The 11933-nt window shown below is 34.5% G+C and overlaps 1 protein-coding gene across 1 annotated transcript; it reads left to right on the top strand.

Annotated features, from left to right (window-relative positions):
- Positions 1 to 237: 237 nt before the first annotated feature.
- Positions 238 to 11681, top strand: LOC109166525 (cullin-4-like). The gene is made up of 17 exons (XM_019315465.1): positions 238 to 680; positions 5612 to 5727; positions 5810 to 6156; positions 6599 to 6779; positions 6919 to 7041; positions 7134 to 7421; positions 7570 to 7695; positions 7828 to 7929; positions 8009 to 8062; positions 8407 to 8513; positions 8660 to 8720; positions 8808 to 8939; positions 9030 to 9167; positions 9290 to 9370; positions 9498 to 9578; positions 10586 to 10666; positions 11286 to 11681. Exons 1-17 carry the CDS (start codon positions 314 to 316, stop codon positions 11397 to 11399), a joined length of 2499 nt encoding a protein of 832 aa, XP_019171010.1. The 5' UTR covers positions 238 to 313; the 3' UTR covers positions 11400 to 11681.
- The last annotated feature ends 252 nt before the right edge of the window (positions 11682 to 11933 follow it).

The following is an 11933-nucleotide window of genomic DNA, read 5'->3' as shown; positions in this document are numbered from 1 at the left end:
AGAATTAGTATTATATTTTTCTGTATAAATATTACATTTGAATATTGACCCGATCCGTCTCACAAGAAATTCGATCGGATAGATAAAATGTTAGTCCACAAGAAATTTGACTCAACAAATGAATTTATAAAATTCATAATCACATCTAGAACTAGCTTTTAGATAAAGACTAGAGAATAGTAAAATTGTTTTTGAAAATTTATAAAATATTTTGGTTTCTTCCTCTTTCTCTTTGTCTAAGTTAAAGCGTTTTCTTTTCTTTCTTCTGTCTATCGCAAGACAATGCGCTCTTAAGATTTATACTCTCTCTTCTATGTCTCATCCCAACAACACCAACCCCCCCATTCTCAACAAGCGCTCATCTTCTTGCTCTCCCACCACTACTTCCACCGCCGGCACCAGCGGAGCGCACCCACCGTCGCCGCCGCCGCTCTATTTCCCCCAGGCGATGAAGAAGGCCAAGACCCAGGCCGTCGCGTGCTCTCTTGATACTAACAAGAACGGTGTCCACTTCTCCTCCTCCGGCCCTTCTCTCGCCGCCAACATCGAGGATCCGAACCTTGCCGCCGATGTTCCTACCAGCGCCGCCACTTCCGGTGGCGTCACTGCCAATTTGTCTCGCAAGAAGGCCACTCCTCCCCAGCCTGCTGCCAAGAAGCTAGTCATTAAGCTTCTTAAAGGTTCCGTTTTCCTCGTCCCTGGGACATCTTTTAATTGCTTGATTCTTGTGTATCATGTGCTTAAGTTCTGTTTAGAAAATGATATATATGTTTTTGTTAATCGGACATGATTAATTGAATTATATTTGCTAAATTGTTAGGGGATATTAGGGTTCTAAGAATTTTAAATTTTTTTGGGCATTTATGAACTGATAAGTTATGCTTTTGTTCCATTATTATGTCCTGTGAAAATCTGGTTAAATATTTGGTTTTTATTTCTGAGTATTATTCATTTGTATAGTTGTATATCCCGATTTTGTTGGTTCTAGCTCATGTAAGTAACCAAAATGAAAATGAGGTGTCTAAGTAAATTAGATGATCACCAGACATTTGTTCAGACTTAATTTCACATCCCTTCAATTAACAATTAAACTTCAGCTGTTAGGATTGATGTTGTTTTACATGTTCTTTGGTGATCCAAACATTTAATGGTATGCTGCTGATGCGTTGGTATAGATAATTGTTGAAATTTATCTCAATTGGGATTTTCTTATTGCATTTGGGGGTAAAAGCCAAAGTTAATTCATAAATAAATCATAGCATGAGGGATGTGTGAAGAGCTGCTATTCAATTTGAGTTTTCTTTTTTTGGCAAGTAAGCTTGCTAAAGGATATTACTTCTTAATTTTTTCTTATAAAGGAGGGCAGTATGCCATTAACAGTAATGCTGTTTATCATTTTGAACTATGTGACATATTGCTATGAAATTAATGTGACTAATATCCTAATCTTGTTCGATATATTTTGATAGTCTCAGCTGATATCTTACCATTTTCTATTTCTCAGAGAATGGTGGAACTTTTCTGTATTCTACATGCTTGATAGATAGCATGTAGAATTCTAGGATAGAGTGAACATTGCTAAGAGTTTCATTTCAGAACCTTTTTAAAGCTAAAGGGTTCCAGAGGTGGAAGATGAGAAATAAACTTAAATATGCATAAAATCTGAAACTTTGGCAAGAATGAACTTCAAACAGTAGGACTGAGAGGAGTCTATTTATAGTTATCTTTGTCCGAAAAAAAAAAGAAAAAATCAAAACAAAAGAATTGGAATGAAAGGATTCTAAAATAAAAATAAGCTCAAAACAATAAGCTGAGCCTAGATTTTTATGACCAAAACTGAGTATTGAGTAAATTAAACAGAAACTTGCTGCAAATTTTATGACTTAAAAGCTACTCTTTAACATATTTTTTTAACATATTCCCATACTGGAAAAAGCCACAAAACTTGCGTCTGACTGGTTGCCTGGTATGCCTGCTAAACAATTGACACAACTGCCAGTAAGAAGAACATCATGAAGCTGGTAAGATCATGAATTTGAAGTAAAGGCTGAATCAACTAAAAATGAATTAACAAAAAGGTAAGATATTATGAGAAGTGAAAAGTGAAAGAAGAGTTAAGTGACATCTCAAAAAAGAAAAAGGAAAGGACTTGTGTGACTTTTTAATAGTGTCTTAAAAATAACCAAATTGAACTCTGAGTTGATTGGTTCACATGTTTTTCCTAGGCTAAGGATTTAATCTTGCAACACATGGGCTCCATGTAGAGGCAGTAGAGCATGCCTTTTATCATGGTGATATAACGAAATCAAAAGTGGCAGTCTCTGCTCATGTCCAACCATTTTGCTTTTCTTATTTTGAGGGTGTTAGAGGAAAGTTTTTCATAAAACAGATAAAAACAGGAAATGCTTGTCAAAAGGTCATAAAGGTTAACTTGTTAGTGACATTTGTTTCTAAAGAGGATGAAATGATTGGACCATGGACATAGTTATTCTTCTGGTTGCAACCCTGTATCTTTGGTTGAAACTGCTAAACTATCTTCTCCTCTTAATAGTGGTAAGGCACCACTCTACTACTAGGCTTTTGTAACATTAAAATAATATGATATTTTACAGATAAGAAAAGTTCACTTTTAGTCCCTCAAGTATAGTGGAATTCTTGAACTTTATTTCCAAATCTAAAATTGCCAAAGCGACATACCTAGACTTTTGTGATAATACTGATTTTATTGTTTCTGTTAGGTTTTGGATTAAATAGATGGAAGTAAGTTTGGTTGAAGGGTTGTAATTTCATTAGCACTCTCTTTTGTTCCTCTTTATATCCCATCTCTTATTTTCCCTAATTTTGAGACTCATCTTATTTTTGATGTGTAAGTTATGGTTTAGAATGAAGGTAGAATGAGGAGAATAGTGCTATTTGCATGCTGTAACTTTTACACACTTTTACACAAGGGTAATTAGGCTTTGCTTTATCTATGTCCTCAAATGCCAAGTATCAAGTAGTTTATTGGTTTGATAAGGGCATGAATAAAGGTAAGTCAGTTTTGTGTAGAAGCATGCAAAATTTGTAGTGTACAAATAAGAGATCATATATACAGAAGAATAAAACAGAGCAGTAATAAAATTACGGAAATATCCTTCCACCTAGCCTATTTGATGTTGTAACAGGCGTAAAACAAAAAATTAAGAAAATTTGATGCTAAAGATGGCTAGATTGAGATTTGAAATTCAGATTAGTTTTTGGGGAAACCAGAAACTGAACCAAACCATTTGGTCTCATTACTTTAAAACTGAAAGCAAACAGAGGTAGCTGGTTTGGATCTGTTTGGCTTTCCTACTTAAAAAATTCCCTTCAAAATTCAGGTTCCCAAGATGTACCCTATTTAACAAGAACTCAACAGTTTTGGGTTATGTCTTGATTTTATTTTAAAATGGGATATAGACTTCTGCCACTCATCCTTGCTCTTAAATAACCTTGTTCTTAATAAATCATCCCTTTGCCCAAAAATTTGAAGCGACCAAAGGCTTTTCTTTGCCAGCAAACATTCTATCTCTTGAATAGAAGACAAAAGGCTTCTTTGTTTGTTTGTTTGTATTTTTCCCCCCTTTAAATCATCAGCCCTTTTGTTTCTCATCACCATGGATGTCAGTATTGAGGATTACTATTTCAAGGAACATCTAGACCTTAAAGCATTGTAAACAAAAATTTCCTCTGTATTTTCATTTCGTAGTTTTACTTCTTTTTATTTATTTGTTCATTTTTATTTAATTTTTTAAATAGTTGTGAGGACAGTATACTCATTGAAATTGTTTGAGGTTTTGCTGCAGCAACACTGGCCAGTTTTCAGCTTTCTGAAACTGAAAACAGGTTGGTTCAGTTCAGTCAGGGTCTCAGGGATGGTTTTCTAATTTTTGGTTTCACATGTACACCCTTTATTCTAAAACCAATGTGTTAATGATAAGAGTAAAGAGACAGGATGAATTTGAACCAAGAAATCTAGGAGATTATGATAATATTAAGTAAAACCAAAGGAAAGAAAAACAAGGGAATTCGAAGAATATCCCTCCAACAAGAATAAATTCTTGCCAACAGCTACTTAGAGCTAATTGTTCCAATTCTACTGGATGCTCTCTCTTCTAAGAGATGGTCCCTATTTATAATCCGTTACCATATGTAAAATAAGGTAGGAGCATCAATTACTAATTACATAATTAGTCAATCCCTAATTATACACTCCATACAATAAGCAAGGATTTACATAATCAGTCAATGCCTTATTCTATGCTTCCACTAGAATGATTATTTGATTACTTTCCTTTCCTGCCTGATTTGTATTAGTTAACAGGTCTATAACAGAAAATTATTACCGAATTTGATACTGAAGATGTCTAGATTGAGATTTGAGCCTCATAAGATATTAAGATATTTAGGGTTTTGAGTAAACCTTAGACATTAATTGTATTGATAATAAAGATAAAGTTCCCCTGCACAATAGTCTTAAAAGACTTTTCTATACTAGGGTTAGGTCACATAGTAAATATTAGTCCTTGATTATAGTGAAACACTCAAACACTAATTAATAAAAACATCCAACTTAAAAGTCACATGAATATTTTATTAATTAAAATGATATGAAGCTAAAGTAAATGACATGAATAGTATAATTAAAGGTTTGTTACCTCTGTCCAATTTAACCCAAAGCCTAATAGAAGAACATAAATTTATGCTATCTTAAACGTCAAGATTGCAATTAGGCAATTTTGAAGTCCATGACTAATTTTGATAATGATACTAAAGGCAAGTGATCAAAAATGAAAAATTTTTCTTTTCCATCTAATCTGTCATGTTTTCATTCTGCTAACATTTGAAGTGTTTTTAATAATTGAAGACATAACCTGGATCTTGAAATTTACACTATCGAGTTTCAGAATTATATAGCTCTTTTTCAGCGATACTTGGAGTAATGCCTTTACTCTCTTTAGAGTGTTAGACTGTTAGGTATTGGTATGATGTTTATCCTTGTGAAGACAAAGAAAGAAAGCTTGCAAAATAAACATAAAATTTTCAGACATTAGGTAGTGAAAAATTGATGGCATGCCTTGTGCTTATGTTAATTATAAAAGATATAAATGATTATACTTGTGGTGTTGCCATTTTGGATATTTCCTGAGCAAAACTATTTAGTAAAGAGCATTTACAATAGTTAATTTGGTAATGATATGAACTTGGGCTTAGTGTAGAGGCCAAATGCTCACCTGTTGAAGGTTTGTCATGTGGTTCAACCTCTGCAAAGAGTGCAGATATCTTTAGATAGAGGTAAGATGGCATACATCTTCCTTCCTCAAACCTTCAATGGTATTTAGTGTCTTGCTTACTGGGTCTGACCAATATAGTAATCATATCATTTCTTCTAATCTTTTCAAGTAGCACATGAGCCTCTGGAAAGCAATTATATTTATCATTCCTTTAGGCTTTAGTCTTATGTGAATTTCCACTGTATTAATTTATTCCGATGGCATTTGATTTTGTAGAATGTATATGGACCATGTTTGATAGTTATTTGGTATAGTGTTTTGTATGTTTAGCTTTTTATTTTTATCATTTCTCCCTGTAGCAAAACCAACATTACCAACAAATTTTGAAGACAACACATGGGCAACACTAAAGTCGGCTATTAGTGCGATATTCTTGAAGCAGCCTGATCCTTGTGACTTGGAGAAGCTCTACCAGGTACATATTGCTATATCTTCAATCCTTCATCATTTCTAATAAAATAGTACGAGTGTCAATTGATGAGCTTTCCTGTCATTAGGCTGTCAATGACCTTTGTCTACACAAGATGGGGGGAAGTCTCTATCAGCGGATTGAAAAAGAGTGTGAAGCACACATAGCTGCAGCACTGCGGTCTTTGGTTGGCCAAAGTGAAGATCTAGTGGTGTTTTTATCACTTGTTGAGAAGTGTTGGCAGGACTTTTGTGACCAGCTGTTGATGATTCGTGGTATAGCTTTGTATCTTGATAGAACATATGTGAAACAAACTCCTAATGTTCGTTCACTTTGGGATATGGGCCTACAGCTTTTTCGCAAACATCTTTCTCTTGCTTCGGAAGTAGAACACAAAACGGTGTTTGGCCTTCTACAGATGATTGAGAGTGAGAGGTAGCTTCCATTCTCTGGCTACAATGTTATAAACTAATTTGTTTTTGTTCAGTTATTTGCATGTTTATTTTTATTGAATTTCTAAAATTTTAATGAGTTTCAAGTAACTCTTGGTGAGTAAGACCTGGACAAAAAGGCAAGATGCGTGTTTGGCTGTCAAGATTCTGGGATGTTACAACTTACAAGGCTTCCTTGTATGCACTTCTTTAAGTTTTTCCTCCAGATTCTTTATTTACAAATGATTTGGTTCAACATTGTTGAACAACAATTCTTCCTATGAGATTTCTTCTGTTTAGACTGGAAATGTTTCCTTAAAATAATGAAATGGAAAATACAAAGCAGTTAGGGAGTAAGAATGATTAGTTAGTCACTGTAACTCTGTAAGTAGACTTTTTCAGTATTTTTCTTCTAAATCTTTTCCATTTTGGTCTTGTTCTTTCAGATTAGGTGAAGCAGTTGATAGGACTCTTCTTAATCATCTTTTGAAGATGTTCACTGCTTTAGGAATTTATTCAGAGAGCTTTGAGAAGCCATTTCTTGAGCGTACATCTGAATTTTATGCTGCTGAAGGTGTCAAGTTCATGCAACAAGCAGATGTACCAGATTACCTGAAACATGTAGAGGTATAATTTTCTTTCCATTGTTCTCTGGCACCTTGGTTGTGATGGTTTTAGACATTCTCTGTGTCAAAGTGCCATCCATATATGAATGGTTTAATAGCATTTTAGTATTTAATTACTTTGGTGATCTTTTCTCTTTCAGGTAAGGTTGCATGAAGAACAGGAAAGATGTTTGCACTATCTTGATGCAAGTACAAGAAAACCACTGATAGCAACTACTGAAAAGCAATTACTAGAACGTCATATCTCTGCAATTCTTGATAAGGTGTCTATTTCATGAATTAAATTTCAAATCTGACCATCCCTATGAAGTGCAATATGCATGTTTATTAATCATAGCTGTTACTATCTGTTCAGGGTTTCACAATGCTAATAGATGGGAGTCGTATTGAGGATATTCAAAGGATGTATATGCTTTTCTCAAGGGTGAATGCGCTTGAATCCTTAAGGCAAGCCCTTAGCTCATACATCCGAAGAACTGGACAGGGCATTGTTATGGATGAAGAGAAAGACAAAGATATGGTTTCCAACCTATTAGAGTTCAAGGCATCTCTTGATAAGATATGGGAAGAAAGCTTAAGTAAAAACGAAGCATTTAGCAACAGCATTAAGGATGCATTTGAGCATCTCATAAATCTCCGCCAGGTAGAATTCATTTTGACACTAATCGCCTTCATTTGCATGTAGACTTCATGACCACTTTTTGGGAGAAGTAAATTACATTAAAGCGTAATTTCCATTTAATGTTTGGCAACTATTTTTAAGGCTCATGATTTGTTTTATCCTCTAATAGAATCGCCCTGCTGAGCTGATTGCTAAGTTTTTGGATGAAAAGCTTCGTGCTGGGAATAAGGGTACATCAGAGGAGGAATTGGAGGGTACTCTGGATAAAGTTTTGGTTTTATTCAGATTTATACAGGTATAAGAATTTGTTCATCTGAAAACTAGTACATTAAAAGTAATGTTACCCTAATCATGCCTGCAGTATTTTAACAACTTCTGTATTGTATTGTCATCTAATTTGTACTGATAGATATTATTTCTATTATAGGGTAAGGATGTGTTTGAAGCATTCTATAAGAAAGATCTTGCGAAAAGGCTTTTGTTGGGAAAGAGTGCTTCTATTGATGCAGAGAAGTCCATGATTTCAAAGGTATGGTTTTAAACTGGTGAGTTTCCTTATTTGCCTTTTATTTGCTTCTGCACTAACATTTTCCCTATCGTTTTTACAGTTGAAGACAGAGTGTGGTAGCCAATTTACCAATAAACTTGAAGGGATGTTCAAGGTAAGTTTAGGCATGTTAGATGCTGTTGAAGGATGGGAGTTTAGCACATTTTTATGCTAGTTGATATTTAATTCTCAAATATTAAAATCTCTTCTATTTTAATTACCAGAACTCCTTGGTCTGGTTTATGAAATTCAGTTTGTAGTGTATTTATTTCCTCAATTGAGCAAACATACTGACAATTTCCATCTAGCAATGAACTTATTAGTTATTAGTAGATTGATTTGCTGCCCAGTGATGCCTTTGTATTCAAATAACTTCTACTGTCTGTATCTTTTAATGCCGCATAATTTTTCTGAAAATTTTAGCTTTATATTACTTGATACTATGAAATTATTGGCCAGGATATTGAACTATCAAAAGAGATAAATGAATCATTTAAGCAATCATCCCAAGCAAGGACTAAACTCCCAATGGGAATTGAGATGAGTGTCCATGTGTTAACTACTGGGTAAGTTAATGCTTTTATGGAATCTATCTTGGCAAAGAGTCAATTTTTTCTCTTCTTCCTTTTTTGTTTGAAGGAACTACCTCCTCTTTATCTTAATATCTTAACATCTTTTCTAGAATGAATAACATATGGTAGCTGTGCTGCAGGTACTGGCCAACATATCCACCCATGGATGTTCGGCTTCCTCATGAACTCAATGTGTATCAGGTTGGGCACAAGCTCATTTTGGTTCCCTGTGCAAAGCATGCATATTTAAGTTAATAACCACCTTTAATATTTTGGCATGTGGTGTAGGATATTTTCAAGGAGTTTTACCTCAGCAAATACAGTGGGAGGCGCTTAATGTGGCAAAATTCATTGGGCCATTGTGTCCTGAAAGCAGAATTTCTCAAAGGTAAAAAGGAGCTGGCTGTTTCCCTATTTCAGGTTCGTCTCACTTGAATTCTCTTGCATTCTGTAGAGTTCTTTTACCCTTTTGTTTACTTTTTGATGGGTATTCTCTCTTCTTTGTCCCAGACTGTTGTTTTGATGCTTTTCAATGATGCGGAAACTCTTAGCTTTCAAGATATAAAAGAGGCCACTAGCATTGAAGATAAAGAGCTAAGGAGGACTTTGCAATCTCTTGCATGTGGGAAGGTGCGGGTTCTACAAAAGGTATGTAGTTATTGCCCAATCTGGAATTCTGCTTTTTTATTCTTAACAACAATTTTATTTTTCTATTTTCATTTGATACTTCCTCTACTAAAGTCTAAAGATAAACTATAATGATCTTACAGCTACCAAAAGGAAGAGATGTGGAGGATGATGATACCTTTGTGTTCAATGATCAATTTACAGCTCCACTTTATCGTATAAAGGTACAGCTAATGAAAAATGGAGGCCCTTTTCTCGTGTTATCACCCCACTATTGTATATATAGTAAATTAGTAACAATCTAGTGTTCATGTGATGAACGTTAAGTGCTGACCTAATTGATATATACAGGTAAATGCCATCCAGATGAAAGAAACAGTTGAGGAGAACACAAGTACCACTGAGAGGGTATTCCAGGACCGTCAATACCAGGTTTGCTTGTACAACTCTTGTTTACTGTTAATATTATTTCAAGTGGTTTAACAAAGGAAAAGGAAGAAAAAATATAAACTAACTTAAACTCAACTTTAGAAGCTCCTTGGCATGTTAAACCTCTCATAACTTTGAATAAATACATTGTTAAGAAATAACTAATCGTAAGATCAGGTGGAAGCTTGATGTGTGAAGCATGTGATAGAATATTAGCCAGCCTGTAGCAATTACTGGCTACATTTTCAACGACCAGATTTTGAGCATTATGTGATGTCTACTGCATTGAAAATAATCTTTGTTGAACTTGTCTTCAAATCCTCAAAAACATCGGTGGAAGATGCACTGAACGAAAATGAAACTGGAACTAGAGTTAGTTTATAAAAGCAACCTACAAAAGAAGATGAAGCACACAATCTTCTATTCAAACAATGTCAAAGATGACAATAGACTGAAGAAGAACGTGTCCTGAAGGACAAAGAACGTGTAAAGATTTCTTTAGCTTGTGGTTTCTTTATGATTGATAGCATCATGAAGAAGAAATGGAAAAGACTTAGGCATGAAACTTGTATACAAGAGCCTAATAGTTCACAATATATGTAACTACTATTACTTTTAATTTTCTAATATATTATCCAATGTACCTCTGTTGCTAAAAAGATCACTCCTGCTTTGCTTATCAAGAGCTAAAAAATATATTATTTTTTGAAAATTCTTCATGTAACACATAATTTTAAAACTAATATACTCCCAAAATTTGGTCTACTGTACACTTCAGGAAGTGAAAAAAAATATCATATTTCAGATGTTGTATAATATCTAAAGACTGAAAAATCATCTTTGTATCTAACAGTGTACACTCCAGTTTCGTGGACTCTTTTCCTCTTGAATTTAGAATTATGCAGAACTTCCCCAATAAAAATTAATAAGGTTATAATCATGGAATTAATTGTTGACCGCAAATCCTGAGACTCGCAAAGTTTATTATTTTAATTCAATTTTCTCTGTAGGTTGATGCTGCCATTGTTAGGATAATGAAGACCAGAAAAGTGCTTAGTCACACCCTCTTGATAGCAGAGCTCTTTCAACAGGTAATAGAATTTTTTTGATGCCCTTTTTGTTAGTATAGTGGTTAGCCCTTTACTGACGGATTGATAATTCAGGTTACTAACTGAAAAGGTATATTTACATGATCCACACAAACACGTACAAAAAATAAAATAAAATCTTAATACACTTGAATTCTGCTAAATAATGTGTTGTCTGGGGAGTAAATTATGGAGCTGCTAGTTTCAGTAAACTGAAAGAATAAAAAATTGGCCAACTATTATGTAGTGTGATGACACTGTTGTTACCATTCCAAATGAGTGGTCAGAGGATCGAGCCCCGTGTTGGGGGCATTGATTCTTTGGGCTGAAAAAGATTGAGAAAGTATAGAACAGATACTATCTTATAAAGAATTATGAGTGTTCCAAAAAAAAGGGGGGGGGGGGGTGTGGTGACAATGGGAATAAATTGGTCATATACTACATACCTTGGGAAGGCATGAACAAAGATGATGGGGTATTATCAGCTATTATCTATACTTTGCTTTTTGTGAGATTTTTTGGTTCTTTAGAGATATGGGAATTAGTGTAGAGGGAGGGTTGATGGTTTGCTTCAATGCGGTGGGTTCTGCTTGGAATTGAATGTGTTTCATTTTGGTGACAGCTTAAATTTCCAATAAAACCCGCGGACTTGAAGAAAAGGATCGAAAGCCTGATAGACAGGGAATACCTGGAGCGCGACAAGAATAATCCTCAGATATACAATTACCTTGCCTAGACTTCACTCCTGAGTCCTGAGACATGATGTTATGTTTTTGTTCCCGAATCTCTCGGCACCCCAATCAATCTGTGTACAGCTGCTATCCATCTTTTAGTTTTGTTGCACAACAATGTAAATCTTATTTGTGAGTTAATTTCTCATACACCAAGCCCATGAGAGATGAACAAACTACAAAGTGGACTGTACTCTTTCTTTTTCTCATTTATTTCCTTGTATGAACATAACAAATGAACTGTCAAGTTATATCTATATTCTTGACGAAGAATGTCATTTTTTTTATTATTATTTTTTTAATGTTATTTTGCGTTTTCTTTCTGCCGATTCTCAAGTTGGCATTCCCTAAAGTTAGTCCTACTTAGATTTTTTAATTTAGTTATTGCATACTTATATTCTTAATTGCTTCAATCTGCCAATTGCGAATGGCAAATTATACTGTGCACTAGAGCGCACAATGCATTGTGCACCTTGGTCAAAATGACGTCGTTTTGATCTTTTTTTTTTTTTTTTTTAGAAATTTTGTTTCTCGTATCT

Source organism: Ipomoea nil, unplaced genomic scaffold (genome assembly GCF_001879475.1).
Source record: "Ipomoea nil cultivar Tokyo-kokei standard unplaced genomic scaffold, Asagao_1.1 scaffold3100, whole genome shotgun sequence".
NCBI classification, from domain to species: domain Eukaryota; kingdom Viridiplantae; phylum Streptophyta; class Magnoliopsida; order Solanales; family Convolvulaceae; genus Ipomoea; species Ipomoea nil.
The sequence above is the reverse complement of the archived record's forward strand: the minus strand, read 5'-3'. Positions and strand labels throughout refer to the sequence as shown.

Excerpts from the sequence above, each read along its gene's own strand:
- LOC109166525 (XM_019315465.1), top strand. The coding sequence starts at position 314 with ATGTCTCATCCCAACAACACCAACCCCCCCATTCTCAACAAGCGCTCA. Across the intron at positions 681-5,611 it reads AGTCATTAAGCTTCTTAAAG|CAAAACCAACATTACCAACA; the intron begins GTTCCGTTTTCC and ends TTCTCCCTGTAG. Across the intron at positions 8,940-9,029 it reads TGGCTGTTTCCCTATTTCAG|ACTGTTGTTTTGATGCTTTT; the intron begins GTTCGTCTCACT and ends TCTTTGTCCCAG.